At 38.6% G+C, this 20,946-nt stretch overlaps 2 protein-coding genes across 7 annotated transcripts in view; both read right to left on the minus strand.

Moving 5' to 3' along the window:
• The window catches only part of LOC109079679 (protocadherin gamma-A11-like), a 159,243-nt gene that overhangs the window by 118,986 nt on the left and 19,311 nt on the right, over positions 1-20,946 (minus strand). Inside the window, exon 2 of one of the 6 annotated variants that reach the window (XM_042737885.1) lies at positions 5,613-7,403. The exons of 2 other annotated variants lie outside the window; for them this stretch is intronic. In XM_042737885.1, coding sequence (XP_042593819.1) covers positions 5,613-7,403 — 1,791 coding nt within the window. Of the gene's footprint in view, positions 1-2,275; positions 4,118-5,612; positions 8,363-9,586; positions 12,136-20,946 lie in introns of those variants that run through there. 3 more of the 6 variants (XM_042737880.1, XM_042737882.1, XM_042737886.1) reach the window with 3 other exon arrangements.
• Positions 17,768-19,732, minus strand: LOC122139594 (protocadherin beta-15-like). Its single transcript, XM_042737901.1, has one exon. The coding sequence runs from the start codon at positions 19,136-19,138 to the stop codon at positions 17,783-17,785; it is 1,356 nt and encodes a 451-aa protein (XP_042593835.1). The 5' UTR covers positions 19,139-19,732; the 3' UTR covers positions 17,768-17,782.

Raw genomic sequence — 20,946 nt, forward strand, 5'->3', positions numbered from 1 at the left:
TTCAGTCAGCGTACCTTTATTATAAGATGTGACAAAGTTGTATTGAAATTAGTCACAAGCTTAAAAAAATATATTTCACGCAGATAATATTCACTTTGACAAGCAGTAAACAGATAAAAGGTCATCTACTTCTACAAAATTATTCCTATTAAGGATTCCTTAGCTAGAGACGAAAAATCAAATACGTATAAACAACGACTCATAAAACATGATTCATGGCATAAAATTCCTTAAATATGAGCAGCAAAATCTAAAGATAAATTATGCATAGAAGAACTACTGCTTAAGGGGCAGTCACACTAGACTTTGAACGTGCGAAATTTTTTCGGACACCGCTGCGAATATGGGCGGGAGCAGGTTAACGGTCTCCCCTCAGTTATCACAACATGGATTAATGTGCTTGTACTGTGCCTTTTGCGACGGCGTCGAAAGCGTTTTATTATGTTTTACTCTCTGTCTGTCTCTCTCTCTATATAAATACATACACACTAAGCAATAAAAAATTATAAAATGTGTCCTCATTCAAATGTACCATCTGTTCCTGTTTCCATTGACACTGCGAGCCATGCACCTTTTTTTTTTTTTAATAATCTTTTAAAAGATGTATTATATAAAATAGGATGGTTAAGGCTAAAACTGCCCCTTCCTTAATTTTTGAATTTCTGTACAGAGAGGTCACGCAGTGACTTATTGATATTCTACTGATCCCCCCGTCTTCACGTGATTAATTCGCAGGTCAGAGTTCACCAAACTTGAACTTTGGAACGCAGCGAAATGCGAAATTTTTTCTCATGAGCTTGCGTTTCCGGTCTGACGCATTCGCATGCGTATGAATGGAAGTCAATGGAACGAAAAGTGCAGTGTGACCGCCCCTTTAGACTTAAAAATACACTTCAAAATCTTTCAGAGCCTGTTGTCAGTGAAAGTAGTCTATTGAAATACTAATTTAATCTGTAAGGTTAGAATATTAAAAATACAACAACGGTTAATTCGACATGAAAAAAATAAGCACTCATGTCATCATCAAGTCCAAAAATCACAAGACCGCAAATGTAACCATTTCATAAACAATCTCATTGCATAAGAAAACTTACATTTGTGAATAAAGTTCATCCATTAACTCTTAATATATATAAAAACATGAATATAACACTTTGTTGAAAATGAAATGACTAAAGGACATAGAACAACCAAATATTATCTGAGAATTTGAGAGAGAAACAGCTCAATTACTATAAAATTTACTCTTAATATGTAAGTCTCTAGCAAAACGTCATCAGCAACACACACGACCTGTACAGCACCATGGACAGCTAATAGAAATATTCCCTTTTTACTAAAATATAAGTAACTGGGATTTAAAATTAAATACGAATTTAAAGTAGTTTATAAAATTGTTTCAGAGAACAGACAACGAGAGGGATGCGAGAAAGTTAGCGTTTCTAAAACCATTAGAAAGCATGCTGTCAAGAAAAGCAATCTGTAATCTCAAATTGTTATTTTATTTTTATTTTTTTTAAAGAAATGCTTCTTCAGTCCTACCTGAAATGAATCGTTCACTTCCGCATCAAGTCCTTCAAGATCACCCCCAGCGGATTGACTCTTTTTCAGAGTCAGGTCAGCAGTCAGTGTGCCCTCATTATAAGATCTGACGAACTTGAAGTCACTAGTGCGCGAGCCCGTAGTCAGGTATGCGTCATAATTGTAAGTGCTGCGGAGAGTTCCCGCGCCATCCACCTCTGCGTAATTTGGAGGGAGATACGCGCTGGGAATGGCTACAGCTCCATCAAACAACAGTCTGGGCTTTCTCCTGCGACAAAACCTCACGGCCAGGATGATGATGATGAAGGTCAGGAAGAAAGTGGAAACGGATACCAGCGCGATGATCAAATAAAACGTCAGTTTGGAGCTGCTCTCGTCACTAGACATGTCTTTTAGTTCTGGAACTTCAGCCAAGTTATCTGATACAAGTAAATACAGAGAGCACGTGGCTGAGAGAGAGGGCTTTACGTTATCTTTCACGGACACAATGAGGTTCTGTTTCATGCTGTCAGATTCAGAAATGTCCCGCTGCGTCCTGATCTCTCCGCTGTGGACACCGATAGTGAAAAGTCCCGGATCTGTCGCTTTAATAATGTGATACGAGAGCCACGCGTTCTGGCCAGAATCCGCGTCCACGGCGATCACCTTGGAGACCAGAGAGCGCTCCTGCGCAGCTTTGGGTACCATCTCGGTCATGAAGGAGTTTCCTTCCGGAGAGGGGTATAATATTGAGTTGTCATTCTCATCCGTTATGAAGACACTCACGGTCACGTTACTGCTCAGAGGAGGAGAACCGTTGTCTCTGGCTAACACGAGCACTTTGAAACTTTTCAACTGTTCGTAATCGAACGACCTCACGGCATGAATGACCCCGGTGTCTCCGTTAATGGAAAGAAAGGAGGACACCGGTGCGCCATTAGCATCAGAGGACAACAAAGAATAAACTACAGTGCCATTCTGTCTCCAGTCCGGGTCTGTTGCTGATACTGAACAAATAGAGGAGCCAGGTTTGTTATTTTCTTGCACATGAACTCTATAACTCTGCTCCTGAAATACAGGTGGATTATCATTCACGTCAGCTACAGTCAGGTGAATATTCTTAGTGGAAGATAAAGGCGGAGAGCCGTCATCAGTAGCAGTGATTGTAATATTATAATCAGAGAGCAGCTCGCGGTCTAATTCACCTGTGGTCACCAGAGAATAGTAATTTTTGACTGAAGGTACGAGTTTAAATGGGACGTTTTGCTGAATGGAGCAGCGCACCTGTCCGTTATTCTCAGAGTCTCTGTCCTGCACATTAATGATGCCAACCTCTGTACCGGGTAACGCATTCTCAAGAACGGGGCTACGCAAAGATTTCAATCGTATCTCAGGAGCATTGTCATTAACATCTGTAAGTTCTATTACAACCTTAGCATCACTGGATAAACCAAATACATCTTTCCCTTCAACACGTAATTCATACACAGCTTCCTCCTCGAAATCAAGTACACCGGTAACCCGAATGGCACCTGTATTTGAATCCAACGAGAACAGCTTTCTAGCTCTATCAGAGATACGACTGAACTCGTATGTCACTTCTCCGTTTTGTCCCTCGTCAGCATCAGTAGCTCTCACTGTCACCACTACAGTATCTAGAGGAGAATTTTCAGGCAGACTGACTTTATAGACGGCCTGACCAAAGACTGGAGCATTATCATTAGCATCCAGCACAGTGACGTGTATGACTACAGTACCTGATCTCGGTGGTGTCCCGCCGTCTACCGCAGTGAGAATCAATGTTATCTCGTTTTGTTGCTCACGATCGAGCTTTTTTTCTAGAAGTAGTTCCAATTTTTTTTCTCCGTCTACATTTGAATTTATACTCAACTGAAAATGGTCATTCTTCTGTAGACTGTATCTCTGAATTGCATTCTTTCCTATATCAGCATCATTAGCCGCATTCAAACGATAGCGAGAGCCTCTTTCAGCAGACTCTCCGATATCAAATGTGATCAAATCCTTTGAGAAAACCGGCGAATTGTCGTTAATATCCTGAATTTGAACTGAAACATGATGCAGCTCCAATGGATCTTCTAGCGTGAATTCAAATTTTAAAACACATGAAAGCCTTTCCCCGCAAATCTCCTCTCTGTCGATTCTCTCCGCTACGATCAGTTCTCCAGTATTCAGATTTATGTCACAGTATCGTTTTCTGTTACCTTCAGTATCAGTCCGGGCTTTTCGAGGTGACAGTCTGTTCACATCGAGTCCGAGATCCTTTGCTATATTTCCAATCACAGATCCGCGTTTCATCTCCTCCGGAACAGAATAGCTCAAGTCTCCATAAGCGTTGTGCGCCATCATCACGAAGAACAAAAGACCAAACATCTCAGCAGTCACACAGAACCTTTGAAATGCTTCAGATATTAAGCAGCAATTGAATACAATAATATAATAATCTTAACGCACAAGAAAACGAGCATATAGACCAATTTAGAATAACAGACGTAGATTATATCATGCAGTCAATGTCGACGATTTTCTAAAAAGAGATGAGATGAAAGCTCTATATGACATCACAAGCAGGGTGGCGAGATGTGTACTGAAGACACACATTGTTTTGCAGGTGAACAGCGACACTGTGAGTTAAATGAAGAAACTGCATAATGTTCACATCTCTGACAAGATTATGTGTGGGTTATAGCGAAAATCAATTAAGCAAAACAAAAGCCGGTAGCAACATTCCCTGATAAGTGGGAGATAAACACCACCACAATATTTATACTATTACCTGAATGAATGAATGAATGAATGAATGAATGAATGAATGAGCAAGAACATTGCGAGATCGTGATCTACATCACATAAAAAAGATACTAAATATGAAATGACAGATTAATGAATGAGCAAGAAAACATGGTCTATGACATTTATAATCTGACTAAAAGAACGTTTAAAACGTTTCTGACATAAGAAACTCCTTTTATAAGCCAATTTCACATAACTAAGTCATCGATGAAGATGAATCACAAAACAGCTTTAAACCTTTTGAATCTTAAAAACAAAAAGACATAGTTCGCCTCAGCATTAAACCCTTCAAGATCATCCACGGCAGACTGAGTCTTTCTCAGAGTCAGGTTCAGTCAGCGTACCTTTATTATAAGATGTGACAAAGTTGTATTGAAATTAGTCACAAGCTTAAAAAATATATTAAATGGCAGATAAGGTTCTCTTTGACAAGTAGTAAACAGATAAAAGGTCAACTACTTCTACAAAATTGTTTCTACTAAGGATTCCTTGGCTAGAGACGAAACATCAAATACATATAAACAACGACTCATGAAACATGATTCATGACATAACATTCCTTAAATAAGAGAAGCAAAATCTAAAGAGAAATTATGCATAGAAGAACTACTGCTTAGACTTAAATGAGCAAGAACATTTCTTTATGGTGATGTTGTTAGTGTAAGTAGTATATTGTAATTATGATTTGACAGATTTAAAACTTCAAAATACACTTCAAAATCTTTCAGAGCCGCACTCATGTCCTCATCAAGTCCAAAAATCACAAGACCACAAATGTAACCATTTTATAAACAATCTCATTGCATAAGAAAACTTACATTTTTGAATAAAGCTCATCCATAAATTCGTATTATATGTAAAAAACATGAATATAACACTTTGTTGAAAATGAAATGACTAAAAGGCATAGAACAACCAAATATTATCTGAGAATTTGAAAAGAGAAACAGCTCAATTACTATAAAATTTACTCTTAATATGTAAGTCTCCAGCAAACGTCAACAGCACACGACCTGTACAGCACCATGGACAGCTAATAGAAATATTCCCTTTTTACTAAACTCCAAGTAAACTGGGATTTAAAATTAAATACGAATTTAAAGTAGTTTATAAAATTGTTTCAGATAACATACAACGAGAGGGATGCGAGAAAGTTAGCATTTCTAAAACCATTAGAGAGCATGTTGTCAAGAAAAGCAATCTGTAATCTCAAATTGTTAAAAACATTTTTTTTTTTTTTTTTTTTTTTTTTTTTTAAAGAAATACTTCTGCAGTCCTACCTGAAATGGATCGTTCAATTCCGCATCAAGTCCTTCAAGATCACCCACAGTGGATTGACTCTTTTTCAGAGTCAGGTCAGCAGTCAGTGTGCCCTCATTATAAGATCTGACGAACTTGAAGTCACTAGTGCGCGAGCCCGTAGTCAGGTATGCGTCATAATTGTAAGTGCTGCGGAGAGTTCCCGCGCCTTCCACCTCTGCGTAATTTGGAGGAAGATACGCGCTGGGAATGGCTACTGCTCCATCAAACAACAGTCTGGGCTTTCTCCTGCGACAAAACCTCACGGCCAGGATGATGATGATGAAGGTCAGGAAGAAAGTGGAAACGGACACAAGCGCGATGATCAAATAAAACGTCAGTTTGGAGTTGCTCTCGTCGCGAGACATGTCTTTCAGTTCTGGAACTTCAGCCAAGTTATCTGAGATAAGTAAATACAATGCGCACGTGGCTGAAAGAGAGGGCTGTCCGTTATCTGTCACGGACACAATGAGGTTCTGTTTCATGCTGTCAGATTCAGAAATGTCCCGCTGCGTCCTGATCTCTCCGCTGTGGACACCGATAGTGAAAAGTCCCGGATCTGTCGCTTTAATAATGTGATACGAGAGCCACGCGTTCTGGCCAGAATCCGCGTCCACGGCGATCACCTTGGAGACCAGGGAGCGCGCCTGCGCAGCTTTGGGTACCATCTCGGTCATGAAGGAGTTTCCTTCCGGAGAGGGGTACAATATCTGAGGGGAGTTGTCATTCTCATCCGTTACGAACACACTCACGGTCACGTTACTGCTCAGAGGAGGAGAACCGTTGTCTCTGGCTAACACGAGCACTTTGAAACTTTTCAACTGTTCGTAATCAAACGACCTCACAGCATGAATGACCCCGGTGTCTCCGTTAATGGATAGAAAGGAGGACACCGGTGCGCCATTGACATCAGAGGACAACAGAGAATAAACTACAGTGCCATTCTGTCTCCAGTCTGGGTCTGTAGCTGATACTGAACAAATAGAGGAGCCCGGTTTATTATTTTCTTGCACATGAGCTCTGTAACTCTGCTCCTGAAATACAGGTGGATTATCATTCACGTCAGCTACAGTCAGGTGAATATTCTTAGTGGAAGATAAAGGCGGAGAGCCCTCATCAGTAGCAGTAATTGTAATATTATAATCAGAGAGCAGCTCGCGGTCCAATTCATCTGTGGTCACCAGAGAATAGTAATTTTTGATTGAAGGTACGAGTTTAAACGGGACGTTTTGCTGAATGGAGCAGCGCACCTGTCCGTTATTCTCAGAGTCCCTGTCCTGCACATTAATGATGCCAACCTCTGTACCGGGTAACACATTCTCAGGAACGGGGCTACGCCAAGATTTCACTCGTATCTCAGGAGAATTGTCATTCATATCTGCAAGTTCTATTACAACCTTAGCATCACTGGATAAACCAAATCCATCTTTCCCTTCAACTAGTATTTCGTAAATGGCTTCGTCCTCGAAATCAAGTACACCTGTAACCCGAATTTCACCTGTACTTTTATTCAAGTAGAAAAGCTTTCTAGCTCTTTCAGAGATACGACTAAACTCATACATCACTTCTCCGTTTTGTCCCTCGTCAGCATCAGTAGCTCTCACTGTCACCACTACAGTATCTAGAGGAGCATTTTCAGGCAGACTGATTTTATAGACGGCCTGACTAAAGACTGGAGCATTATCATTAGCATCCAGCACAGTGACGTGTATGGCTACAGTACCTGATCTCGGTGGAGTCCCGCCGTCTACCGCAGTGAGAATTAATGTTACCTCTTTCTGCTGCTCACGATCCAATTCTTTTTCTAGCAGTAATTCCAATTTTTTTACTCCATCTACATTTGAATTTATACTCAACTGAAAATGGTCATTCTTCTGTAGACTGTATCTCTGAACTGCATTCTGTCCTATATCAGCATCATGAGCCGCATTTAAACGATAGCGTGTACCTCTACCAGCAGACTCCCTAATTTCAAATGTGACCAAATCCTTTGAGAAAACAGGCGAATTGTCGTTAATATCCTGAATTTGAACTGAAACATGATGCAGCTCTAATGGATCTTCTAGCATGAATTCAAATTTTAAAACACATGAAAGCCTGTCCCCGCAAATCTCCTCTCTGTCGATTCTCTCCGCTACGATCAGTTCTCCAGTATTCAGATTAATGTCGCAATATCGTTTTCTGTTACCTTCAGCATCAATGCGAGCCTTACGAGATGGCAGTCTCTTCACATCGAGCCCGAGATCCTTTGCTATATTTCCAATCACAGATCCGCGTTTCATCTCCTCCGGGACAGAATAGCTCACGTCTCCATAAGCGGTGTGCGCCATCAGCACGAAGAACAAAAGACAAAACATCTCAGCAGTCACACAGAACCTTTGGAATTCTTGAAATATTAATCAGAAATTGAATCCCGTACTATGATAATTGTCATGTACAAGAAAACAAGTATACAATCCAATTTAGAATAACAGACGTAGATTATATCAGGCAGTAAATCGGCGTCAACGATTTTCTATGAAAAAAAAGAGTAGCTGAGAGCCCTGTGTATGACATCACAAGCAGGGTGGAGAGGTGTGTACTGAAGACACACTGTTTTGCAGATAAACAGCGACACTATGAGTCTAAAGAAGAAACTGCACAATGTTCATATTTCTGACAAGGTTATTTCTGGGTTATACAGTTAAAATAGTTTAGCGAAACAACAGCCGGCAGCAACATTACCTGATGAGTGGGAGATAAACACGACCACAATATTTATAATATTCCAAAAAGAGAGAGAGGGAGAGAGAGAGAATGAATGACAGTGCAGTACAATGGACATAAACTGGAAAACTTGCTTTATGACAATTCTAATACGAGTAAAGGAGCGTTCAGAAATTTGCTGACATACGAAACTGCTTTTATAAACTAATTTCACAAAGAAGATACCGACGTTAAATTACTTAGAAACAGCAGCGTTTTGTTTCAGATTCCGTTACATACTGATGTTGCAAAAATAAAATGAGTTTGAAATAATTATTAGACAACAGAACGAGATATCAGATTCCTTTCCTTAAAAGATCACCAAACAGGAAGAAAGAGATATATGTTTGATTTCTTTAATTAAGAGGACACAGTATTTGGCATTTATCAAAACAGATATAATTGTCTTATTGACAATTGGTAAACAGAAAGGAGGGGCAGTCACTTCAGCATAATTTATATTAAGGATTCCTTAACTAGCAATGAAAAAATAAATACATAAATAAACTCGTGAACCTGGATTTATGACTTTAGATTTTATATATATATATATATATATATATATATATATATATATATATATTAAATAATATATATATATATATATATATATATATTTGGTATGGTCATGTTTGAGCAATTTAAAGAGAACATATAAATAAAACAAGCTACTTCTAAGCATTCAAAATAAGCTTCAAAATATTTAAGAGCCTGTTGTCAGTGAAGGCAGTCTATTAAAATAAACACACTAATTTAATATGTGAGGTTAGAACATTAAAAAAAGTAAATAAGAAAAGAAGCGTTAAATCGCAAAGAAGCACCCATGTCAGCATCAAGTCCTTCACAAATAAATAAATAAACACACTAATTTAATATGTGAGGTTAGATAATAATAACAATAAAATAAAATAAAATAAAAATGCACAAATGTAACCATGTCATAAAGAATACAACAGCATCAAACACGGCCTGTGCAGCACCATGAACAGCTAATAGAAATATGCCTTTTCTACTAAACTCAAGTGAACTGGGATTTAAAAAGAACTACTAAATTAAATTACTTTATAAAATTGTTTCACAGAACAGTCAAAGAGATGGATGCAAGAAAGTTAGCATTTTTAAAACCATTAGAAAGTATGGTACCAATAAAAGTAATTTGCAAACCCCAAATATTAAAAAGATTTTTAAAGAAATACTTCGTCAGTCCTACCTGAAAGGGATCGTTCATTTCCGCATCAAGTCTTTCTAGCTCATCCACAGCGGACTGAGTCTTTTTCAGAGTCAGGTCAGCAGTCAGTGTGCCCTCATTATAAGATCTGACGAACTTGAAGTCACTAGTGCGCGAGCCCGTGGTCAGGTATGCGTCATAATTGTAAGTGCTGCGTAGAGTTCCCGCGCCTTCCACCTCTGCGTAATTTGTAGGGTGATATGCGCTGGGAATGGCTACAGCTCCATCAAACAACAGTCTGGGCTTTCTCCTGTGACAAAACCTCACGGCCAGGATGATGATGATGAAGGTCAGGAAGAAAGTGGAAACTGACACCAGCGCGATGATCAAATAAAATGTCAGTTTGGAGTTGCTCTCGTCGGGAGACATGTCTTTCAGTTCTGGAACTTCAGCCAAGTTATCTGATATAAGTAAATACAATGCGCAAGTGGCTGAGAGAGAGGGCTGTCCGTTATCTCTCACCGACACAATGAGGTTCTGTTTCATGCTGTCAGATTCAGAAATGTCCCGCTGGGTCCTGATCTCTCCGCTGTGAACACCGATAGTGAAAAGTCCCGGATCTGTCGCTTTAATAATGAGATACGAGAGCCACGCGTTCTGGCCAGAATCCGCGTCCACTGCGATCACCTTGGAGACCAGGGAGCGCGCCTGCGCAGCTTTGGGTACCATCTCGGTCATGAAGGAGTTTCCTTCCGGAGAGGGATATAATATCTGAGGGGAGTTGTCATTCTCATCCGTTATGAAGACACTCACGGTCACGTTACTGCTCAGAGGAGGAGAACCGTTGTCTCTGGCTACCACGAGCACTTTGAAACTTTTCAGCTGTTCGTAATCAAACGACCTCACGGCATGAATGACCCCGGTGTCTCCGTTAATGGATAGGAAGGAGGACACCGGTGCGCCATTGAGATCAGAGGAAAACAAAGAATAAACTACAGTGCCATTCTGTCTCCAGTCCGGGTCTGTAGCTGATACTGAACAAATAGAGGAGCCAGGTTTGTTATTTTCTTGTACATGAGCTCTGTAACTCTGCTCCTGAAATACAGGTGGATTATCATTCACGTCAGCTACAGTCAGGTGAATATTCTTAGTGGAAGATAAAGGCGGAGAGCCCTCATCAGTAGCAGTAATTGTAATATTATAATCAGAGAGTAGCTCGCGGTCTAACTCACCTGTGGTCACCAGAGAATAGTAATTTTTGATTGAAGGTACGAGTTTAAATGGGACGTTTTGCTGAATGGAGCAGCGCACCTGTCCGTTATTCTCAGAGTCTCTGTCCTGCACATTAATGATGCCAACCTCTGTACCAGGTAACACATTCTCAGGAACGGGACTGGTGAGAGATTTTAGTATTGTTATGGGGGCGTTATCATTGACATCAGTAACGTCTATTAATACGATGGAGTAACTGGCTAACCCCTGATCATCTTTAGCTTGAATGGGAAGTTCAAATGTACTCTCTATCTCATGATCAATCAGACCGGTTAATTTAATCTCGCCAGATACTAAATCGATGAAAAATAACTGTTGGACCTTTTGAGGTAAATGACCAAACGCATACGTGACTTCTCCGTTTTGTCCCTCGTCAGCATCAGTAGCGCTCACTGTCACCACTACAGTATCTAGAGGAGAATTTTCAGGCAGACTGACTTTATAGACGGCCTGACCAAAGACTGGAGCATTATCATTAGCATCCAGCACAGTGACGTGTATGGCTACAGTACCTGATCTCGGTGGAGTCCCGCCGTCTACCGCAGTGAGAATTAATGTCACCTCTTTCTGCTGCTCGCGATCTAACTCTATATTCAGCACGAGTTGGCCATATTTTCTTCCATTTGCTCTGGTTAGTACATTAAGAATAAAGTGTTCATTGTTTTGAAGTGTATATGACTGCACTGAATTCCGACCAATATCCGCATCATAAGCCTCTTCTAGTAAGTACGGTGAACCTTTGCCTGCTGATTCTCGTATTTCGAATTTAATAACACTTTCTTTGAACTCTGGCGAATTGTCATTTATGTCCTCAATATTGAGAATGAAATGATGCAGCTCTAAAGGATTTTCCAGTACAAACTCATTTTTAATAACGCATGAATCTTTCTTCCCGCAAATCTCCTCTCTGTCGATTCTCTCCGCAACGATCAGTTCTCCAGTATTCAAAATAATGTCACAGTATCGTTTTCTGTTACCTTCAGTATCAATCCGTGCTTTTCGAGATGACAGTCTGTTCACATCGAGTCCGAGATCCTTTGCTATATTTCCAATCACAGATCCGCGTTTCATCTCCTCCGGAAAAGAATAGCTCACGTCTCCATAAGCGGTGTGCGCCATCAGCACGAAGAACAAAAGACCAAACATCTCAGCAGTCGCACAGAACCTTTGGGATTCTTAAAATATTAACCAGAAATTGAATCCAGTAATATAATTACCACGCACAAGAAAACAAGCATATATTCCAATTTAGAATAATCGACGTAGATTATATCAAGCAGTCAAATCGCTGTCCACGATTTTTTAAAAAGAGATGAGATGAAAGCTCTATATGACATCACAACCAGGGTGGAGAGATGTGTACTGAAGAAACACATTGTTTTGCAGGTAAACAGCGACACTCTGAGTGAAATGAAGAAACTGCATTGTGTTCATATCTCTGACAAGATTATGTGTGGGTTATAATGCTTTAGCAATACCACAACAGGTGTTCTGACAAATAATGCTACCTATCAGATTATACTATCAACACTGTATTTATCCTACTGTAAGGGTAGGTTTAGGGTTGGGGTATGTGTACATGTTAATAAAGCATCACACCTTATTAATATCATGCTGGAAGCAAAATCTGATATGAAGCACTTTTCGCTATCTATTTATGCTACCATCTGTTTTAATGGGAGATAGCAAAATCTTGACAGGGTAGTGCAAATCGTCAGCAACATTCCCTGATGAGTGGAAGATAAACACGACCACAATATTCATAAAATTTCAATCAATCAATAAATCGATACATATATACGTATACATACGCACGCACATCGCGAGATCGTGATCTACAACACGTAAGAAAAAAAAAGACACTAAATGTGAAATGACAGCACAGACAACAACAGGAAAACATGTTTTATGGCATGTATAATCAAACTAAAAGAACGTTTTAAAAGTTTCTGACATTCGAAACTCCTTTTATAAGCCAATTTCACATAACTAAGTCATCGATAAAGAAGAATAATCACCAAAAGGCTTTAAACTTTTTGAATCTTAAATAAATAAATAAATAAATAAATAAATAAATGGCCAAAAATTCGTTCACTTCCGCATCAGTCCCCTCTAGATCATCCAGGGCAGACTGGATCTTTATCAGAGTTAGGTTAGCAGTAAGCGTACCTTCATTATAAGATGTGACAAGTTGTATTTCAATTTGTCATAAGTTTATGACAATTCCTATAAGGGATTCTTTACCTAGCGACGAAAAAATAAAATATGTAAACAATGACTCGTGAAACAGTATCCTTAGAATTGCTCAAATATGGACAGCAAAATTTAAAGATCAATTATAAATAGAACAACTACTCTTCAGACATAAAAATAAACTTTAAAATCTTTATGAGCCTCTTGTCAGTGAAAGCAGTCTATTAAAATACAGATACTTGTTTAATCTGTAAGGAACGAATAAAATACAGCAACGGTTAATTCGACCTGAAAAGCAGCATCCATGTCTGCATCAAGTCTAAAAATCACAAGACCACAAATGTAAACAATTTATAAAGAATCTATGCGTAAAAGACAATATAAATTTGTGAATATAGCTCATCCATAAACTCTTATAGGTCTGACATTAACCCTTTAAGCCCTGAGGGTATTTTTTGCCTCACTGAAGTTGTTTTTTTATTTTTTTATTTTTTTTTTCTGAGTGCCATACACAAAAAATAATGACTCATAACTGGAAGACTGTAGCAGGGAGAGTCAATAGGTTGGTAGCGTTTGATAGAAAACTTTGTTCTTTCAGGGGAAAATATATTTTATTTGGACATTCTCCTGCTGAGAAATAGCTGATAAAAAAAGTGTTCAAGAGAACTGGACATTCAATATCTCAGGACAGAAATAAGGTAGGAGGAAAATTATTGATGATGTTCCTCAGCATGTTGTATTTGTTTTAAATTTTGTAGTATAGCATAAAGTATCCAAAGGTTACAGTATGTTGTAACAAAATATGCCTTTTTGTTTAGCTCGTGACTCCCTGAAGGCATTTTAAAAACTGTTGTTTTTTTTTTGTTTTTTTGAGTGCCATACACAAAAAATAATGACTTGCATGTCTGGACCAATCAGACACACAATTTGTCATTTAATTTAACACATCAATTATTCATTAGATTAACAAATAATGACAGACCCCTCCCCAATAAATATACTGGGTGCCAGGATGTGTGGGATTGTTACAATGGCACTGGTTGCCATTCAGCTAGATCAGATAAACCTTTATGACCTAATGACATGTTTGAGAGTTCTCCCTCTCACTACATTTTCGATAGGAAAGACACATAATGCTTAGCAAAATGGACTCTTCTCTAATAAGTTCATACGAAAACCTCTCAGGTCATTGTGTATATTAGTGCTGTTCTTGTATATTGTCTGTTGAATTTGACTGTTTTATGCATGCTTATGATAGAACCACTTGTTCATGTAATCTTACCTATATGTAATCTTACCATGTTAAGTATCTATGAATTTGTCTTCTGATGATCTAAACGAGAGTGTATATTATATGCAATATCGCATGAAATAAATAAGGTAGGAGAAAATGTATTTTTTGGTGATGTTTCTCAACATGTGTGAATTCAATTTTGTGGTAATATCATGAAGTAAACAAAAGTTACAGCATTTGGAGCTAGGGCTGGGCGATGTATCGAAAGATATGATCATGCGCATCAAGTCAGTAAATCTGGTTCCCTGATTAGCGCTAAATCGCCATCACCTGCTTTCAAATGGAGCGGCATTAAATAGACAGAGCCGTAGATCACTAACAAGCTACGCAATATCGCGTTTATTATCCCAGATGAATCGCCTTCGATAATGAACGGATATTGTGTAGCTTGTCAGTGAACTACGGCTCTGTCTATTTAATTGTTGAATGATGTTAAATCTGGTGGTGGGTGTTTGCGGCTAATCAGGGAACCGGCTTTACTGACGAAATGCGATCTGAAAGCAGGTGATGGCGATTTACCGCTACTATTTGGAACCAAGGTAGCCTTTCTCTTAGCCCTCTACAGTTTTGATATTGTTTTGAATTTGAAGTAATGCCTCACTCAAGTTTACACAGCATATACAAAAAAATTATTGGTTTTTAGTTTTTATTTTCTGGTTTTCAGTTGTTCAGTAATATTCTAGGTTTTACATTCATGGGGTTTTAGGTATTATTTACACACGGAAGAGGCAATGGATTGTTTTGATTTTTTTTTCTCTCCACGATCGGAGTGTTTCATGAAATGAAAAGAGTAAATACCCCCCCCTCCCAAAAAAAAGGTGTGTCCATGTGTCCATTTGGGGTTTTATGTTTTATAACTGGATGAGAATATCTTTAGAAATCTAAATCACAGATTATCGTATGATTTGGCTCATTTTAATCAGGAGAACTTTCTGAAAATAATGATGCTATTTTCCACGAAAACGTAAGCTATATTTTTCTTGATTTAATGGTTTAATGAGTTTCGTCTCCTTTTAATCGGGAATTTTTTTACGATTTTTTAAGCTATATTTTTCCAATGATCTATGCACGTTTCATGAAGTTACAAATAAAAGCGCAAAGTGAAAGTACAGTTGTTTTTTTCGGCTCAAGCCCGCCTGTCTGGTTTTAATGTGTTACAGCTCTATGAACGAAAAACGAAATCTTTAGATCTGATCAACGGATTATGGTAAATTTGGGCTCTATTTAATCGGGAGAAGTTTCTGAAAATAAGATATATGAATGTTTCATGAAGTTACGAGCTAAAACGGCACAGGACTGCAACCTCAGATTAGTTTGCTAAACTACATGTCCTAATTCTGTTTTATGTGTCATAGCTCTATGAGTGATTTCTTTAGATCTGAACGATGGATCATGGTGAGTTTGGGCTCTTTTTAATCGGGAGAATTTTCTGCAAATAATGACGTGCCGCTTTCTATGATGCAGCTTTTGATCTTTTTGATTGTTCTATGTTTCTTTTTACAATTTTTTGTCGTTTTCTATGATGCAAGTTACAAGCAAAATGGTTACATGTCGCCTGTGTAGTTTTATGTGTTATAAATTCTTGAGGAATATCTTTATATATAAATTATGGATTATAGTGATTTTGGGCTCTTTTTAATCAGGAGAATCTGCTCTAAAAAAAAAAAAAAAAAAAAAAAAAAAAAAAAAAAAAATTGAAGTCACAAGCAAATTGTTGCAAATAATGACGTGCCATTTTCTATGATGCAAGTTACAAGCAAAATGGTTTCATCAATATATTATTTTCAGATGGGTCTGGGTGACTTCTTTTATGGATGATGTTTTTCAAATGAAATATGGCACATGACTATCTGAGCTGTATGATGTTTTTGACATATTAGGTTAAATGGCACAAAAAACATATTTTGTAAACTCCAAGTGGTTTATGACATATTAGTGTCAGTGGTGTATGATGTTTATCTTTATTTATTTATTTTTTAAGTTGCCTAGTAATTTGATTGTTTTTTTGTTTTTTTTTCCTGCCGAAGTGTCTCGCCGGCGGGACACCTTGGACTTAAAGGGTTAAGTGACAAAACATGAATATAACACCTTTGTTGAAAATAAAACAACTAAAGGGCATGGAACAACCAAACATTTTCTGAAGATGCGAAAAGAGAAACACATTAATTATAACAATTACTCTTACTAGGTCTTCAGCAAAACGTCATCAGCAACACACACGGCCTGTAGAGCACCATGGACAGCTAATAGAAATATTCCCTTTACTGCAGTGAACTGGGATTTAAAATGAAATACGAATTTAAAGTACTCTATAAAAATGTTTTAGATAACAGACAACAAAAGGGATCCAAGAAACTTAGCATTGATAAAAACCATTAGAAAGCATGTTGTCAAAAAAAAAAAAAAAAGAAAAAAAAGAAATCTGTAAACCAAAAATATTACACATTTTTGAAGAACGACTTTGTTAGTCCTACCTGAAAGGATTCGTTCAATTCAAGTCCTTCAAGATCATCCACAGCGGTCTTTTTAAAAGTCAGGTCAGCAGTCAGTGTGCCCTCATTATAAGATCTGACGAACTTGAAGTCACTAGTGCGCGAGCCCGTGGTCAGGTATGCGTCATAATTGTAAGTGCTGCGGAGAGTTCCGCGCCCTCCACCTCTGCGTAATTTGGAGGAAGATACGCGCTGGGAATGTCTACAGCTCCATCAAACAACAGTCTGGGCTTTCTCCTGTGACAAAACCTCACGGCCAGGATGATGATGATGAAGGTCAGGAAGAAAGTGGAAACGGACACCAGCGCGATGATCAAATAAAACGTTAGTTTGGAGTTGCTCTCGTCACGAGACATGTCTTTTAGTTCTGGAACTTCAGCCAAGTTATCTGAGATAAGTAAATACAATGCGCACGTGGCTGAGAGAGAGGGCTGTCCATTATCTCTCACGGACACAATAAGGTTCTGTTTCATGCTGTCAGACTCAGAAATGTCCCGCTGCGTCCTGATCTCTCCGCTGTGGACACCGATAGTGAAAAGTCCCGGATCTGTCGCTTTAATAATGTGATACGAGAGCCACGCGTTCTGGCCAGAATCCGCGTCCACGGAGATCACCTTGGAGACCAGGGAGCGCGCCTGCGTAGCTTTGGGTACCATCTCGGTCATGAAGGAGTTTCCTTCCGGAGAGGGGTATAATATCTGAGGGGAGTTGTCATTCTCATCCGTTATGAAGACACTCACGGTCACATTACTGCTCAGAGGAGGAGAACCGTTGTCTCTGGCTAACACGAGCACTTTGAAACTTTTCAGCTGTTCGTAATCAAACGACCTCACAGCATGAATGACTCCGGTGTCTCCGTTAATGGATAGAAAGGAGGACACCGGTGGGCCATTGAGATCAGAGGACAACAGAGAATAAACTACAGTGCCATTCTGTCTCCAGTCCGGGTCTGTAGCTGATACTGAACAAATAGAGGAGCCCGGTTTGTTATTTTCTTACATGAGCTCTGTAACTCTGCTCCTGAAATACAGGTGGATTATCATTCACGTCAGCTACAGTCAGGTGAATATTCTTAGTGGAAGATAAAGGCGGAGAGCCGTCATCAGTAGCAGTAATTGTAATATTATAATCTGAGAGCATCTCGCGGTCTAATTCACCTGTGGTCACCAGAGAATAGTAATTTTTGATTGAAGGTACGAGTTTAAATGGGACGTTTTGCTGAATTGAGCAGCGCACCTGTCCGTTATTATCAGAGTCTCTGTCCTGCACATTAATGATGCCAACCTCTGTACCGGGTAACGCATTCTCAGGAACGGAGATTTTAACAGATTTAGTCATTATGGTAGGGGCGTTATCATTGACATCAATAACATCAATTAATACAATGCATCGACCTGCTAGACCTTGACTATCTTTAGCTTGAATCGGCAATTCAATTGTACTCTCCTCCTCATAATCTATGATACCTGTTAGTTTAAGTTTACCAGACACTGCATCGAGATCAAATATTTCCAAAAGACTTTCTGATAAATGACTGAACTCATATGTCACTTCTCCATTTTGTCCCTCGTCAGCATCAGTAGCGCTCACTGTCACCACTACAGTATCTAGAGGAGAATTTTCAGGCAGACTGATTTTATAGACGGCCTGACTAAAGACTGGAGCATTATCATTAGCATCCAGCACAGTGACGTGTATGACTACAGTACCTGATCTCGGTGGAGTCCCGCCGTCTACCGCAGTGAGAATGAATGCTACTTCATTTTCCTTCTCACGATCCAACTCCTTGTCAATAACCAGCTCTCCATATTTTACTCCATTTACCCCCGTAAGAACACTAAGAAGAAAATGTTCGTTGTTTTCTATTGTATATGACTGCACTGAATTCACACCAATATCCGCGTCGTGGGCCTCATCTAATAAATAGCGGGATCCTTTGTCTGCTGATTCACTTATTTCAAATTTGATTATATTTAGTTTGAACTGTGGCAAATTATCATTTATGTCCTGAATATTAAGAATAAATCGATGAAGCTCCAACGGATTTTCTAGCACTAGCTCCTGTTTAATAACACATGAAGCTTTCTTCCCACAAATCTCCTCTCTGTCGATTTTCTCCGCAACGATCAGTTCTCCGGTATTAGTATTAATGTCACAGTACCGTTTTCTGTTACCTTCATTATCAATTCGTGCATCACGACTTGATAGACTCTTTACATCGAGTCCGAAATCCTTTGCTATATTTCCAATCACAGATCCGCGTTTCATCTCCTCCGGGAAAGAATAGCTCACGTCTCCATAAGCGGTGCGCGCCATCAGCACGAAGAACAAAAACCCAAACATCTCAGCAGCAACGCGTAAGGTTTTGATCTATCTATATGAAAATCAACAAAAACGGTATTGAAGTTTTCAGCATGTAAATCCAGATGAAATTACTGAATTTAGTTTATGGTCGATATAAGAGGACAACAGAGGAATGCACCGCTCACCGTCGACGATTTACAGCGAGCTGGGAGGTCAGATCTCAATATATGACATCATGAACAGGATGAAGAGAAACAACATGAACGTCAAAGATTGCACTGGTGAACAGCGACACGAAGAGTTCAATTATGAAACTGCAGAAACTCGCATGCCCGCTCTGACATGTACAACTTGGATATAACACTTACGATGCACATAAAATAGCATACTTGTAGTTTAAAACATACTTGTAGGATATGAAAAGAGAAGAAGCTAAAAATTCACATTTACAAGATACTTCGTAGTTTGCCCGTGGCACGAAAATGTATTCTACATCCCAGACAATAAGTTTAAATGCATCAAAGTCTACCTTTGAGTACAACCAACTGTAGTCTTGGAATGACATCTTAAAATCTAAAAATCACGATATCCAGTTTGCCAGACATATTATGCGATCTTGTGGTAGTTTTCACAATTAAACAGAGAGCCTGTGAAGAATGTATGAGTAAATGTGTGTTTTATTAGTTGTGTGTTTTCTCTTCCTTCAATCCCCGTTTCAAATCCGCTTCAGCCTCTGTAGCATGGCATACTAGAGTTAGCTGTTGCATAGTGTTTAGACCTCTAACTAGATGCTCTAAAAATTAACCAGATATTTATTTTATGTAATTAGTAAGAGCTCATTATCTGAGGGGGAAAAAAAACTGAAATACACTAACTGAACACACCTGAAATGTTTCAAAGCAACTGCTGGGAATATCACACGATTTAAAAATTGACACAGGAGAAAATATGATATAATTTGCATGTTGATGCACGACTTGAACCACGAACGTTTACAGAATAATACTTAGTGCTAAACGTCAATCTTTAAGCGGGCACTGGAAGAGAAATGATCTCAATCATGAAAAATTCACAAAATGTTTTCTTAATTCAAAAGCGAAAATGTTTAATGAGAGGACAGGGGTTACAAAGGACTAAATTGAGATAAATACAATAAAACAAAACTATAAACGACAAATAGGTCCCAACTTAACTTTTCTTTTCACTATTGAGAATTTCATGGTCTATTTCATTAACAAGAAAGGGACTATAAAAATGTACTTTCCCATTCCAGTCAAAATACATCGAATTCAAATGTAAAAATGTAAAACCACAAAGCAATAAAACAATCACAAAAATGGCCAATCATCCTACCAATTTCGATTCACCAATTTCTCTGCGGAGGCACATAAACATGATCTCAATATTCATAGCATTTCAAAAATAGGAAATATGATATAGATTGCATTACTTACGTAGGAGCAACAATCCCCAGAACAGTATATACCAGTGCAGCACCATGGACAGCTACAAGAGAAACATACGCTGTGCCATTTCCAATCTGACTGAAACGGAGTTTTAAAAGATTTTGCTGGCCAAAGTATTGCTGGTATCTGAATTGAATTCACTTCGTTAACTTCACATATCTGAGGCGTCGATGAAAGAAACGGAAAACATCATTCAATTTCAAACGACAGAAACAAGAGAGACTCAAAAACGAATGTTAGACAAAACGTAACGATGACCCTGTAAGAACTATTAGTTAACAGAAGACAGACTTCGATTATTATGAAACCTCACCAAACAACAATTTGTAAAAGATAACTTAACTAATAATTGCTCAAACATGACACACATCTAAAAGTAAA

Source organism: Cyprinus carpio, chromosome B14 (genome assembly GCF_018340385.1).
Source record: "Cyprinus carpio isolate SPL01 chromosome B14, ASM1834038v1, whole genome shotgun sequence".
NCBI classification, from domain to species: domain Eukaryota; kingdom Metazoa; phylum Chordata; class Actinopteri; order Cypriniformes; family Cyprinidae; genus Cyprinus; species Cyprinus carpio.